This window comes from Lathyrus oleraceus, chromosome 7 (genome assembly GCF_024323335.1).
Source record: "Lathyrus oleraceus cultivar Zhongwan6 chromosome 7, CAAS_Psat_ZW6_1.0, whole genome shotgun sequence".
Classification (NCBI taxonomy): domain Eukaryota; kingdom Viridiplantae; phylum Streptophyta; class Magnoliopsida; order Fabales; family Fabaceae; genus Lathyrus; species Lathyrus oleraceus.
In genome coordinates this window covers 501,859,870-501,875,162 of record NC_066585.1, presented here as the reverse complement: position 1 = coordinate 501,875,162, position 15,293 = coordinate 501,859,870, and the positions used below count along the sequence as shown (strand labels likewise).

The window sequence follows — 15,293 nt, the reverse complement described above, 5'->3', positions numbered from 1 at the left end:
TATGTGGAGACTCAGCCTTGGTGATATACCAAGTCAAGGGCGAATGGGAAACCCGTGATACCAAGTTGATCCCATATCGTGCCTATGTCATGGAATTAATAAAATACTTTGACGAAATCACTTTCCGTCATATCCCGAGAACTGAGAATCAAATTGCTGATGCTTTGGCTATGTTGGCTTCAATGTACCAAGTTAGATTCCATAATGAAGCACCTCTCATTCAGATCGAGCGGAAAGTCGAGCCTGCCTACTGCCAGTCAGTTGAAGAAGAAGCCGATGGTAAACCATGGTTTCACGACATCAAATGCTTTTTGCAAAATCAAGAATATCCAACAGATGCCACAACCCTTGACAAGAAAACATTAAGGAGGTTAGCATCCAAATTCTTCTTGAGCAATGGTGTGTTGTACAAGAGAAATCACGACATGATTCTGCTCAGATGCGTGGATGGACGTGAAGCGGACATGTTGATCAAGGAGATTCATGAAGGATCCTTTGGAACTCATGCCAATGGGCATGCCATGGCCAAGAAAATTTTGAGAGCTGGTTATTACTGGTTGACCATGGAATCCGACTGCTTCAATTATGCTAGAAAATGTCATAAATGCCAAATCTATGCTGACAAGGTGCACGTGCCTCCGACCCTGCTAAATGTTTTGACGTCACCTTGGCCTTTCTCAATGTGGGGCATCGACATGATTGGCGCCATCGAGCCTAAAGCTTCCAATGGTCACAGCTTCATCCTGGTTGCCATTGATTACTTTACTAAATGGGTAGAAGCCGCCTCTTATGTCAATGTGACAAAACAAGTGGTTGCACGGTTCCTCAAGAAAGAGATCATTTGCCATTATGGGATTCCAAGCCGGATCATCACAGATAATGGGACGAATCCGAACAATAAAACCATGAAAGAATTATGTGAAAGCTTCAAGATTGAGCACCATAACTCTTCACCATATCGTCCAAAGATGAATGGCGCCATTGAAGCCGCTAATAAAAACATCAAGAAGATCCTGCAGAAAATGGTAAAAACCTATAAGGATTGGCACGAAATGCTACCCTTTGCACTGCATGGATACCGGACATCCGTCCGCACTTCAACAGGGGCAACCCCGTTCTCTTTGGTATATGGGATGGAAGCAGTTCTCCCAATTGAAGTAGAGATACCTTCAATGAGAATCTTGATGGAGACCAAGCTAGAAGATGCTAAGTGGATTCAAAATAGATTTGATCAGTTGAACCTCATAGATGAGAAACGATTGACTTCTTTGTGCCATGGACAATTATACCAAAAACGGCTTAAAAGGGCTTTTGACAAAAAAGTACGTGTTCGGGAATTCAAAGAAGGAGACCTAGTGCTTAAGAAGATCTTGCCAATACACAAGGACTCACGTGGGAAGTGGACTCCCAATTATGAAGGCCCATATGTTGTGAAGAAAGCTTTCTCCGGAGGTGCCTTGATTCTCACAACTATGGATGATGAAGAGCTCTCACACCCCGTGAACTCTGATGCAGTTAAAAAATACTATGCCTAACAAAAACCCGCTAAATCGAAAACCTGAAAGGGCGATTTAGGCAAAAAAAGGGTATCCCGGTGGACTGAAAACCCGAAAGGGCGGTCCAGGCAAAAGTTAGGGATGAATAAAAATCGTAGCTCGCTAAGTTGAAAACCTGAAAAGGCGACTTAGGCAAAAAAGGAGCGTCCCGGTGGATCGAAAACCTGAAAGGGCGATCCAGGCAAAAGTTAGGGGCATAAAGGCATAAACTGCATCAGTTGTTACTGATTAATACCGAAGAATTTGAGGTAGAAGATTAATCCAGTCACTCCCCTTTGGAGCAAAGTTTTTGGGGGAATCATACCTATTAGGGATGTTAGTGGTCACTGAATTCAATGTAAATCTTTCCTTATTTCCATTTTCAAAAAAATGTAACACTCTATGGAGCTACGCCATTTGTGTGCTACCATTCTTGAATAAAATACAAGTTTTCCCAATCATTGTTAATTTGTGTTCATCTATGCTTTTCTTTGTTATGCAAAATGTCATTTATTTGTTAATAATGAAGTTTTGAAACTTGGAAAAAGAGTTTGAAACTTAGAAGAAATTTACTTTGATACATGTGAAAATCGAAGGAAAATCTTTTGTTTCCCCAAAAGCCTCGAGGTTGCATAAATGTTCCTAGAGCACCAACAAAAGTCCCCATGGAATACAACTTATTAATCCTCTAGAAGGATGGACCTTTGGTTATTTATAACTGTCAATCATGATAGTTTCTCCTCTGGATGCGCCTGTTAATTGTACGAGTATGAGTTATTGGTGTTGAGGAATCAGAACCTCTGTCCCTACAAACACCCAGTCTGCCAAGTGTCAGCATAATCATGATCATTCATACATCAAAAATTCAAATCATGCATAGCCGAAAGGTATTTCGTGCTCATTGTGCATTGACCTAGGTCTTGCTGTTGATCCTATGTCCTTGGACCTCTAATTCCAGTTTGTCTTTGGTATCCTTAAACCAACATCCGGTTTTCGCAGTCATTTTCAAGTCCAATTGTTGTTGGCAAAATCCGTTAAAAGCTGGTTGTAGTCCATTGCTTACGGTCAGAGTTCAATTATTGTTATTCCAATATCGAGTCATATATGAACTTGTTGTTCAATACTATTCAGGTCATGTATGAACCTATTGTTGAGCTTTATTCCGGTGTCAGGTCATACTTGAACCTGCTCTGAAGTTTTTCCTTTTGTTCAATACCATTCAGGTCATATATGAACTTGTCGTTGAACCCTTATTCCGGTGTCAGGTCATACTTGAACCTGTACTGAAGATTTTTCACTTTTGTTCAATACTATTCAGGTCATGTATGAACCTGTTGTTGAGCTTTATTCCGGTGTCAGGTCATACTTGAACCTGTACTGAAGATTTTTCACTTTTGTTCAATACTATTCAGGTCATGTATGAACCTGTTGTTGAGCTTTATTTCGGTGTCAGGTCATACTTGAATCTGCTCTGAAGATTTTTCACTTTTGTTCAATACTATTCAGGTCATGTATGAACCTGTTGTTGAGCTTTATTCCAGTGTCAGGTCATACTTGAATCTGCTCTGAAGATTTTTTCTCTATTTGTTCAATACCATTCAGGTCATATATGAACCTGTTGTTGAACCTTTATTCCGGTGTCAGGTCATACTTGAACCTGTACTGAGTTTTTCCTTTTGTTCAATTCCATTCAGGTCATATATGAACCTGTTGTTGAGCTTTATTCCAGGGTCAAGTCATACTTGAATCTGCTCTGAAGAGTTTTTCCAATTTTTGTTCAATATTATTCAGGTCATGTATGAACCTGTTGTTGAAATTTATTCCGGTGTCAGGTCATACATAAACCTGTTCTGAAGAGTTTTTCCCCATGATTATTCCCCAGCATTGTCAGGTCATACATGAACCTGTTGTGGAAATTTTCGTATTCGGGTTTAGTAAGTCATGTGTGAACTTACTACCGAAATCCCTTGTATTCTAAGTGTCGTTTATCAAATCTGACTTTGAATACTCCCCAGTGTGTGTCTGATTCTCCAGCAGGATTTGTTTTCCCCAGCAAGTTGTTTCTTACCATTTGTCTATCTCCCTGTGGATCATCAGTGTTCCCCACATATTGGTCTGTCTAGTAGCATCTCCTGTCAAGGGTCCACCATGTAGCAGGGAAGAAAAAATCACGCATCCATGCATATCATGTCATGCATATCATATCATATCACATCATGTCATAGGGATTCAGGATCAAAATCTGGGTCTTCTTAGTATTTAACCATCTCCCACTATGATCATATGAAGAGTGTCCTGCTTCATATCCTCTAGTAGAAGATACTTAAATAGGGGCAACTGTCATACCCCGATTTTGGTCCTGAATTTTTTCCATTTTTTTTATTTTTGTTTGGCACTTGGCCTAAAGTTCATTTGCATACATTCATTCCCAAATCCATATTTTGTTACACATTGGTCATTGTCTAGGCCTTGTTGATCTTGGCGCTTTTGATCATAGAATGGATTTTAATATCTTGACTTTTTAATTTTCAATTTGATTTTAATTTCGAATTAAGTTTAATTCCAATTTTCAATTTAATCTTAATTGTTTATTTTACTAATGATTCAAACTCTAATCGATTTTAATTTCCAAATGAATGTTAGAGTTGGTATCCAAGTAATTTTAAATGAATTATAGATTAATTTGTTTTTAATTTGGTTTGCTGATTCGTTATTATTAATTAAATTGATATTCAAACTAATATTGGATTTTTCCTAAAAAAATCCACATCCATTTTTATAATCAAATATCCAATAATCCAACAACATTCTAATCCTTTTTCTTATACAAGAAAGAAGAAATTTAAAGCTCAAATTTTGAAGCTTTTTCGTAGCATTCCACGTGTTGTATTTTCATATGGCAGTATAACATTGAAGTCCCACTGTTAGATTCTCGTGGGCATGCTTCAGCACAGTTTCAAGACATGGACTTCCATCATTAGGAGCTTATGTGTGGATTCCAGGCACAATGAAACCTTGTCCTTTTTCCATCATTGCTTGAAGGATTCTGCAGCTTTTAAACCAGATCACCAAGTCCTTGCTGCAATTCTCAAGTCTGGTTCAGCCCTTTTGGCTGCCAACTTGGGAAAATGTCTGCATAGTTATGTTGTTAAACAAGGTCATGTTTCTTGCCATGTTACTGGGTCTAGTAAACATGATGTTGATGTGATAAGAGTGTTTAGGACAATGCATATGAGTGGAGAGGCTATGCCCAATTCTGTTACTGTTGCTACTCTTCTTCCAGTGTGTGCTCGTTCGGGTAATCTGAATGCTGGAAAGGGTGTGCATGGTTATGTCATCAAATCTGGTTTTGAAGAGGATGCATTTGCTGGCCTTGCTGAAAATGTGGCTATATAGAAGAAGCATATCATGCGTTTTCTATGATATCTAGGAAAGATTTGATTTCATGGGATTCTATTTTGGATGCCTTTGGAGAGAAGAGGCATCATTCAAGATTTATCAGCCTGTTACATTTGATGCTTAGAATAGGAATTAGACCCGATTACGTTACAATATTAACTATAATCCATTTTTGTGCTTCTCTTTTGAGAGTTGAAAAGGTGATAGAAATACACGGATATTCAATTAGTACTGAATCTTTATTTAGTGCTACTGCACCAACGGTTGGGAATGCAATACTTGATGCATATTCCAAGTGTGGTAACATTGAGTATACAAATAAAATATTTCAGAATCTATCAGGGAAAAGGAATCTGGTCACGTGCAATTCATTGATATCAGGTTACGTGGGTTTAGGATCACATCATATGCTAAATTTGGGAATCAAGCCAGACCATGTTATTTTTTACTTCAATATTATCTGCTTGCAGTCATGCCGGACGCATAGATGAAGGACTGAGGATATTTGACTCCATAGAGAAAATCCATGCTATGAAACCAACTATGGAACAGTGTGCTTGTGTGGTGGATCTCCTAGCACGAGGTGGCCGCGTTAGTGAAGCATATTCTTTTGTGACCAAGATGACAATTGAAGCTAATGCATATACAAGCGGGACAAAGTTTGAATCGTCACAAAAGATGAGTATAACTCCAGCTTCAAAGGAAATCGTTGGTTCGTCTGCAAGGCTGCTAAATAGTTTAGTGTCACCAAGATTTTACCAGCACTACAAACATAATGAAGAACAGTTTTGGAAGATACAACAAAATTACACTCCCTTTTCCACCATTGATGTGGGGTTTGTGCCATGAAGCAACGCTACTTCATGTGCAAGACAGGTGAACCTCCATGTTGCAAGCTACTATTCAACAATCTTTCCATGGGCGCATGACTTGAAAAGGACTAGCCAGAGGCATTGCAGCCTATCATACAATCAAACAAGGCATTAAAACATGTGATTAACTAGGTCATACAAAGAAACAATGCATCAAGCCTATGTAAAAAAACCATACAAAGCCAATAAGAACACGGTTCAACCTTAGGCATTTCAGGCCATCGGGGCCAACCAAGCTCAGGCCGAATCTCCCCTTGCTGCATGGAATTTACGGGTTCCGAATTGCAACCAGTTGTTGACTGGTGTATCATATCCTACTGTCCAAACTTAAGCCCGATTCCATCAGCAACACGCCACTTCTGTCCTCTGATTTTGCAAGCACCAATTTGAGTTTCTAAGCGTAATAAGCCAACAAAGAGTCAAGTGGCAAGGGACGGGCGTCATAGTATAGCACCTAAAAAAATGATAACGCCGTGAATGTTTTGCACTTGTGAATCCAAATACAAGAAAATCATTACTTGAAGTCTTGCAAAGGATACTGATGTTGTAAGGAATCTAAACAAGAACAATGCTTCCCATGCTGATCTTCTTGAAGCCTTTGCTCTATTGTGCAAGATACCATAAAAAGACATCAAACCACTCATGAATGTTTCGATTTTCACTGCAGTAAAAACAAATTAAATCAGTAAAGCGTTAAAATTCAAGAAAGTTCCCAAATTGGAATTGGGACAAAAAATATGGAAGAAAGCAAAACCCAGTGTACCTGTTCCAACCCAAGCATCGATTAGGGCGACCAAAACCTGACCATCCAGAAGGGGGTTTTGCAGGATACTCTTTTGAGCTCCATATGCCATCCTGTAAACCCTAATTTGAAGAGGATAAATAGGAAGAAGAAATCAGTGAGAAGGGATTGGAAAAAACCCTAATCGGAGGCGAAAAAATTGAGAGAGGGAGGCGGCCAAACAGAAAACCCTAAATCAAAAAAAATCAATCAAAAAACAAACCTTTTGAAGAGGCGAAAGGGAGAGGTTTGAATCTTCATCGTCTCCGTAGTTCTCTCCGAAGGTGAGCCTTTCTTCTTCTTGTTTATCCTTAAATCTTGGACCCTTGCGTTATAGGGTGAGAGAAGGAGTGAGCGGCGATGAGTGAGAGAGGTGAGTGAGTGGCGATGAGTGAGCGGCGGTGAGTGAGGTTAAACGGTCGTGAGATTGAGAGAGACAGGTGAGAAAAATCGTGAGATGGTGGGAGCGACGGAGAGGACGAGATTGAGAGCTTTGAGAGAGGAAGAGTTCTGTCCAACTCGTTTCATTTTCTCTTTTTATTTATTATTCACTTTAAGTCTGGTTAAAAAACCTTTTAATCCCATTTAGTGACTTTTGGTTGTAGATATTAATATTGGTAATTAACTATGATTCTTTTTTTTTAACATTTCCAATTTATTCCTCATTGTAAACCCAACAGCCATGCGGCTGGGTCTAATTACTAGTAGACCAACAGTTCTTTTTTTATTTATTAGTTTTTAATTCTTTTTCTAATTTATCTTAGTTTATATATTTAAGTTAGTATTAAGATAACAATTAGTTAGTAAGTGGTTTGGTGGAGGGGGGTGGTGTCTAGGTCTTTAGTGTAGTGGGTTCGATACCCTTATGTGTAGTTTTTTCTTTTTAACATTTTTTTTTACGTTTATGCTTTATTACTCATAGTTTTTATTATTGTTTAATAACATAGATTTGTTTTTTCTTTTAATTGCATCATGTGTTCGAAACCATTTGAAAACTATAAAAATCATTTTTTCTCGATTCAATGTCGAGCCCATTTTCATACCCTTGTAAGTCGATTGCTTTTAAGCATCGCCATCAACCTCACATGGCTTACTCTTGGGCCTTCTTACAATGAGCTCTTAAGCAACATCAACTTAACTTTCAATAATTTCAAACCTCGGTACTTTAATTGTTTTAATTTAATATTCAAATCATTTTCTAAATAAAACGTGAAGAAAAAGATTACCTGGATGGAATGTCCAGTCGTAATCCCGAATATTAGGCTCAAGCTGTAAGAGCTTGTAAGTCATAAATATTCGTCTTCTCGCCAAAATATCCGTAAATACCTCAAATCACCTTCTAAATAAAGCATGAAGAAAAAGGTTACCTGGATGGAATGTCCAGTCGTAATCCCGAATATTAGGCTCAAGCTGTAAGAGCTTGCAAGCCATAAATATTCGTCTTCTCTTTAACACTCCAATATTCAAAATCATTTTCTTAATAAAGTTGGAAGAAAAAGGTTACCTGGATGGAATGTCCAGTCGTAATCCCGAATATTAGGCTCAAGCTGTAAGAGCTTGCAAGCCATAAATATTCGTCTTCTCTCCAAAACACCTGCAAATATCTCAAACCATCTTCTTAATGGTTGGAAGAAAAAGATTACCTGGACGGAATATCCAGTTGTAATCCCGAATATTAGGCTTAAGTTGTAAGAGCTTGCAAGCCATAAATATTCGTCTTCCCTCCAAAACATTCATAAATATTCGAATCATTTTCTTAGCAATATTGGAAAGAAACAGACTGCCTGGGTGGAATGTCCAGACGTAGTCCCGAGTATTAGACCCAAGCTGTAAGAGCTTGTAGGTCACAAGTACTCGTCTTTCAAACTTCAAAATACCTAATTCCTACCTTAATACTTTTTCAATAAAGATGGAAATGGAACATGGTGTATACCATGCACTCCTGAGGCTAGGATTCGAGATGAATATCTCGCTCATCCAAGTTCTCGCCATCACTCAAAATACATCCAACCAATCAAACTCTTTTCTCTCCGTCGTGTGACTAATCCAGAACCTTTTTCATAAATGAAAGATATATTGTCTTAAGTGATACAAAACAATGTTTCGGCCACGATTGTTGAGTAGAGATAAATGACGCTTTTCCGAATGTAGATTTATAAATCCGTTCGATGTGTGGTATGCGTTCACTCCTCATCTGTTTTGGGTAAAACGATGTTTTTGTCGATTAATACAGTATAGCTTTCGCTAAAATCGACCAACAAACAAACATTTTCTACCCAGAACTACGTAAGCCTTGATTTCTCTTTTGAGATACGTAGGAGCAGGATTTGTAAATCTTGTCAGGCCCACTAATAAAAAACTTAGGTTTAGTCCTTCGTCAAAAATCCAAAAATATTCTCCTTTCTTTTATTCTTTCTTTCCCACCCAATAAATTGAAAAGCCTAATATTTCAACTAACATTAACGCACACAACTGACCTAATGGTTCCCGTTGAGTACAACGGACGTGAGGGGTGCTAATACCTTCCCCTTGCGTAATCGACTCCCGAACCCTGATATTGGTTGCGATGACCATATCTTATCCTTTCTTTTGTCCTGGGTTTTATCGATATTTCCCTTTTCCTTTTTAGGAATAAATAAAGTTCGGTGGCGACTCTGTTCAGTCCATCATTGCGAGCGTGCGATCGCGCTTCGCTTTGAAGTCGTATCCCCATTTTTTCGAGGTGCGACAGGATCCAATCAAGTATATTCTTGAGAAGCCTGCTTTAACTAGGAGGATTTCCCGTTGGCATATGTTATTATCAGAGTATGATATCGAATACCAATCTCAGAAAGTGATCAAAGGTAGTGTCTTGGCTGACCATTTGGCTCACCAACCAATTGAAGATTATCAGTCAGTGCAGTATGATTTTCCCGATGAAGAGATCTTGTACTTGAAAATGAAAGATTGTGATGAACCATTGCTTGCAGATGGGCCAGAACCTGGTTCCTATTGGGGCATGGTATTTGATGGAGCTATTAATCAATATGGTAATGGAATTGGGGCAGTAATCATTACTCCTCAAGGCACTCATTTTCTGTTTACAGCTAGATTGACTTTCAAGTGTACAAACAACCTGGATGAGTATGAAGCTTGCATTATAGGGCTCGAAGACGCCATTGATCTCAGAATCAAGTATTTGGATGTCTATGGAGATTCTACTTTGGTTGTGAATCAGATCAAAGGTGAATGGGAGATGAATCAACTTGGTTTGATACCATATAGAGATTATGCAAGAAGGATTTCAACTTTCTTTACAAAGGTTGAGTTTCATCATATCCCTCGAGATGAAAAAAGGATGGTAGATTCTCTTGCAACATTGGCTTCAATTATTGTCGTGAAGTATTGGAATGAGGTTCCCAATTTGACTGTGATGCGTCTTGATAGGCCAGCTCATGTATTTGTTATTGAAGAGATCAAAGATGAGAAGCCGTGGTATTATGATATCAAGTGTTTCCTCCAAAATCAGATTTACCCGCCTGGGGCATCTTTGAAAGATAAGAAGACTTTGAGAAGATTAGCAAGCAATTTCTACCTGAATGGTGATGTTTTGTATAAGAGAAACTTCAATATGGTTCTGCTCAGGTGTGTGGATAGACACGAAGCAAACCTATTGATGATCGAAGTCCATGAAGGTTCCTTTGGTACTCATTCCAATGGACATGCAATGACAAAGAAAATGTTCCGAGCAGGTTACTATTGGCTGACAATGGAATCTGACTGTTGAGAGTTTATGAAGAAATGCCACAAGTGTCAAATTTATGTAGATAAGATTCATGTTCCTCCGACACCGTTGAACGTCATTTCCTCTCCATGGCCTTTCTCTGTGTGGGGAATTGATATGATTGGCATGATTGAGCCCAAAGCCTTGAACGAACATCTTTTCATTTTGGTGGCTATTGACTACTTCACAAAATGGGTTGAGGTGGCATCGTATGCAAATGTAACCAAGCAAGTTGTTGTAAGGTTTATCAAGAATCAGATTATATGCCGATATGGTGTGCCAAGTAAGATCATTATTGACAATGTATCAAACTTGAATAATAATATGGTGGAAGCTCTTTGTAAAGACTTCATGATTGGGCACCATAATTCTTCTCCCTACAGACCTAAGATGAACGGGGTTGTTGAAGCTGCGAATAAGAACATCAAGAAGATCATCCAGAAGATGGTTGTAACGTATAAGGAGTGGCATGAGATGCTCCCATTTGCTTTGCACGGGTATCGTACATCCATCCGCACTTCAAAAGGGGAAACCCCTTTTTTCTCTTGTAAATGGTATGGAAGTTGTGCTCCCAGTGGAGGTTGAGATCCCATCATTGTGTGTTTTGATGGAAGCCAAGTTGACTGAAGCTGAATGGTGTCAGACTAGGTATGATCAGTTGAATTTAATTGAAGAGAATTGGTTGACTGCCATTCGTTATGGTCAGTTGTATCAACAGAGGATGAAGATAGCTTTTGATAAGAAGGCCAGACCTCACGTGTTCAGAGAAGGTGACCTTGTGATCAAGAAGGTTCTATCTTTCAAACCAGATGTTAGGGGCAAATGGACTCCTAATTATGAAGGCCCATATGTTGTTAAGAGAGCCTTTTCAGGCAATGCTTTGATTCTTACAACTATGGATGGTGAAAAGTTCACTCGTCCTGTGAACGCAGATGCAGTCAAGAAATACATAGCCTAAAAAGAAAAGAACGACTCGCTAAGTTGAAAACCCGAAAGGGAGACTTAGGAAAAAATGAGCGTCTCGGTGGATTGAAAACCTGAAAGTGCGATCCAGACAAAAGTTGGAGACATAAAACAGAAAGAATTATCCCGATAAATTGAGTACCCCACCTTGGGGCAATTTATGCAAAAATTAGGGATTATGACAAGTAACTGTATCTCGCTGATCTTCAGTTCTGAAAACTTTCTTGAGCACATTGTCGGATTCTGATCCCCAGTTGCGGCCAAGAGCACAACGAATATCAAGAGTTGGTAGAAGGATTAGTGATCATTGTATTCAATGTAGCCTTTTCCATGTAAATTACCATTTTTCAAACTTTTGTAAAGATCTATGGAGTCTTGTCATTTACAGACTACCATTCTATTAAATAAAGTTGAGCTTTTGCCCAATTGTTTCTACTCTTATTTTGTAAAGATCTATGGAGTCTTGTCATTTACAGATTTAAATTTTATTATGATCATTTTTTCAAATTAAAATTGTAATCAAAATCATATTTTCCTAAAACATATAAAAGCGTTAATTTTAAGCAATCGATTTCATTAAACGGAATATCAAGAGTGGTTTGAAAGCGGTAAGCCCTAAGTGTGGAGCATTATTGGGTTTCCCTAAGCAGTTGGCATGTTTCCTCTTTCATCCCGGGCAGTATGCTATCACCCGGTGTTTGTTGATTTCCCCATCCGGTTAATTCGCCGTTATCCTAAGCTGAGTTTATGATTATCCTCCCTCGTGTCGTAAGCATTTCATTATAACAAATTTCGGCAGAATTTTGATTCCCCACAAGTCGCCATCAGATTCGTTCCCATTTAGAGTTTCGTCATGGTTTCTGAGCAGCTATTTGTGTTTATCCCCTGTAGGGTTGTCTCCCATTTAATAAGGTGTTAACTTAAAATTCCCCGCAAAGTTGGTAGCAGTTTCCTCAGCGAATCTTCTCCTTCCTTCCCCAGCTAGGGTTGAGCCGCTGAGACGTTTGATCTTTTCTCCAGCAGTTGTTTCCCTCTTTAGTGAATTGGCCGAGAATTGTATCGATGATTCAAACCAGCGACATCTTGTATCCTTTGGGATTGTTTTATCAGCATAATCATCATATATACATATACATATACACTCATATAACCCGAATTTATTGCATTATTACATTTCTTGTGATTCTGATCCTCTGCTATGGAGGTACTTTATCCCCATACAGGTTTGGTGTGACTGTCCTCTAATTATAGAGTGTCAGCCCCCCTAAGCAGAAAGACTTTAACCTTTCTCCTTTCTCCACTGAGTTATTTCCTCGTGGATGATTATCATTTCAGCTTCCTCCCCGGTTGATTATCTGGATAGAGTCACTCCCCTTGTGTTATATCCTCATTGGGTTGAGTCTTGATTGACCGTTTCTTTCTAGATCTTACCTAGATAGATGCTTTTGGTCCCCTGAGAGTTTATTACCCAGTAACTGGTAATATTCTTCTTAGTTTGCAGTTTGTTACTTCTTGTCCAAAACCCGACAAAAGTAACCCCTTTTCTCCCCAGCAGATTCGCTTTCATGTCTCCCAGGAAGTATATCCTTGATATGTTCATCCTAACCGATGACAAATATTTTCTTCCCATGCTTTGAGTCTATCCTTGATATGTTCATCCTAACCGGTGACGAATATTCTTATCTTGGGTATTTTACCCAATAAAAAGTTAGTTGTAATCCCTATTTTGTTCCCTATAGAGTTAACCCTTGATATGTTCATCCTAACCGATGACATGTTTCTTTCTCTTTGCGGTCTTCTGCCCAGTAACCGGTAGTTGTAAATCCTGATTTTTCTCCCCTTTGTAGAGTTTATCCTTGATATGTTCACTTTAATCAGTGATGGATATCCTCTTTTTTTGGTTTTCTATCCAGTAACTGATAGATGTAATCCTTATTCCTCCCCTTTGAGTCTATCCTTGATATGTTCATCCTAACTGGTGATTGATATTCTCTTTTTGGTATTCTATCTAGCATTCGATAGATGTAATTCTTACTTGTTGTTTAGGTGGTTTATCCTTGATATGTTCATCTTAACCAATGACGAATATCCTCCTCAACATTCCCAGGCAAGTTAATCCTTGATATGTTCATCTTAACCGATGACAAATTTCTTTCCTTTGAGTCTATCCTTGATATGTTTACTTTAACCAATGACAGATATTCTCATCTTGGGTATTCTACCCATTAAAAAGGTAGTTGTAATCCCTATTTTGTTCCCTCAGAGAGTCATCCTTGATATGTTTACCCTGACCGGGAACAAATATCCTCCCTATCAGATTTTGTTATCTCTGTACCCAGTAACTGGTAGTGGATAATATATCTTTGCTCCTCCTATGTTAAAGGTATTTTTCTTCCCCAATCAAGTTGAGTGCGTGTTCCTTAGTGGAATCGATGTTCCTACTTGGTTTGAGTATTTCAGTTTTATTCTGATTTACATGTTTCCCCTGTAGATGTTCCTTTTGTCCCCACTGCCAAGTCTTTCCATTTTTATGGAGTCCCTCGTGTTCCCCAGTAGTTTTTAAGTCGTATATTGGCCTACGCATAGCCATATACTCCCCTTAGAGTCTCTGTCTCCCCAGTGAGTTTTCCTTATGCAATGCATTACGCTCCTGCGGATCTTCGGTCTCTCTGAATTCTTTTCCTTTGTGGCAACATTTCCCCATAAATATTTCTTTTAACATTCATATCATATGCATCATGAGGTATCTTAGGGACCAAAATTTGTTCCTATAGGTTGTTACTTTAGCCCATTCTACTGAGTCGATACGAAGATTTTAACCTTCACCTCCTCAGGTACAATGCCTTAAATAGGGGCAGCTGTAAGACCCCAATTTTGACCATAAGATCCCTCATGCTACCTCATCATATGCATTGTTGTTGGGATCATACCTTGGCATCCTACTTACCCCTCACTCATTGGGTTTGCATTGGGAGAGATCACCAAGCACCATATGATTGTATCATACTTTGTATTTTATCATCTTTACTAACCAAACACATTTCTTTTGTAGGTAAGGCACATGATCACTTTTACTCTATCAAAGCTCACATCTAGGGTTTGAGACCCTCTTTGCCAAGATCAGAATCAAGGAATGGTCCATAATGGGTTTAAACATCATATATGAGTCCCCATGAGCTTCATATTTTATTTTGATCATCAAATCACTAAAAGTTTGGAATTGGTTTGCCTTGGAAACCCTAGTTCATCTGGGTATCTTGTGTAACTTCTTCACCAAGCTTCTTCAACAAATGGTCAAACATTTCAAGGTACACCTAAAATTTCATCATCTTATGCATATATGATCTCCCATGAGTCCCAAAAGTCAAGAGAATTGCAAGCTAGCAGGTTGGTTAATGGTGGTTGACCAGAGGAATTCATCTGATCAAAACTGGGGTCCCCTAGACCCCATCTCCTACAATTTTTATCATATGAAAATGATTCGAAGAGAAACGTTACTCTAAATGACATTCCAAACAACTTTTATGTTGAGTGCTAGAGCTAGTTTTGCTTGGAAAGTCATTTTTTATGGTGAAAGATTATAGGTCATTTTGTCTAAACCCTAATTTGGAGGTCAACTTACCAAGACCATAACTTTCTCAATTTTTATGAGATAAAAGATTTACAAGTTGCACAATCAAATTAAAGGTGTATACTTCAACTTTGATGTTTGGAGGAAGAGCTAATTCAACTTTCATGAGCATGTGATATGAGGATACATTATAGGTCATTTTGGACCAATACCATTGAACAAGTGATTTTCCTCAACTTCAAAAATGCATAACTCATTCCCATTAAATCCAAATGAGATCAAATTTGTGACTATTTTGAAGTACTTTGAAACAGATACAACTTTTAGGAAGGAATGTTTCTCAATTGAAGCTCACATAAAAAGTTAGCCAAGATGGAATAAGTGAACATATGGTTTGACACTTAGAATT

The 15,293-nt window shown here is 38.5% G+C and overlaps 1 protein-coding gene across 1 annotated transcript; it reads left to right on the top strand.

Moving 5' to 3' along the window:
- The first annotated feature begins 4,954 nt into the window (after positions 1-4,954).
- LOC127104598 (putative pentatricopeptide repeat-containing protein At5g08490) lies at positions 4,955-5,783 on the top strand. Its single transcript, XM_051041777.1, has 2 exons — positions 4,955-5,295; positions 5,405-5,783. Exons 1-2 carry the CDS (start codon positions 4,955-4,957, stop codon positions 5,781-5,783), a joined length of 720 nt encoding a protein of 239 aa, XP_050897734.1.
- Positions 5,784-15,293: the final 9,510 nt, after the last annotated feature.

Bases quoted from the DNA above. Each gene is read 5' to 3' on its own strand.
- LOC127104598 (XM_051041777.1), top strand. From the start codon at position 4,955: ATGATATCTAGGAAAGATTTGATTTCATGGGATTCTATTTTGGATGCC. The intron at 5,296-5,404 runs GTGCAATTCATT...ATCTGCTTGCAG, and splicing joins GGGAAAAGGAATCTGGTCAC to TCATGCCGGACGCATAGATG.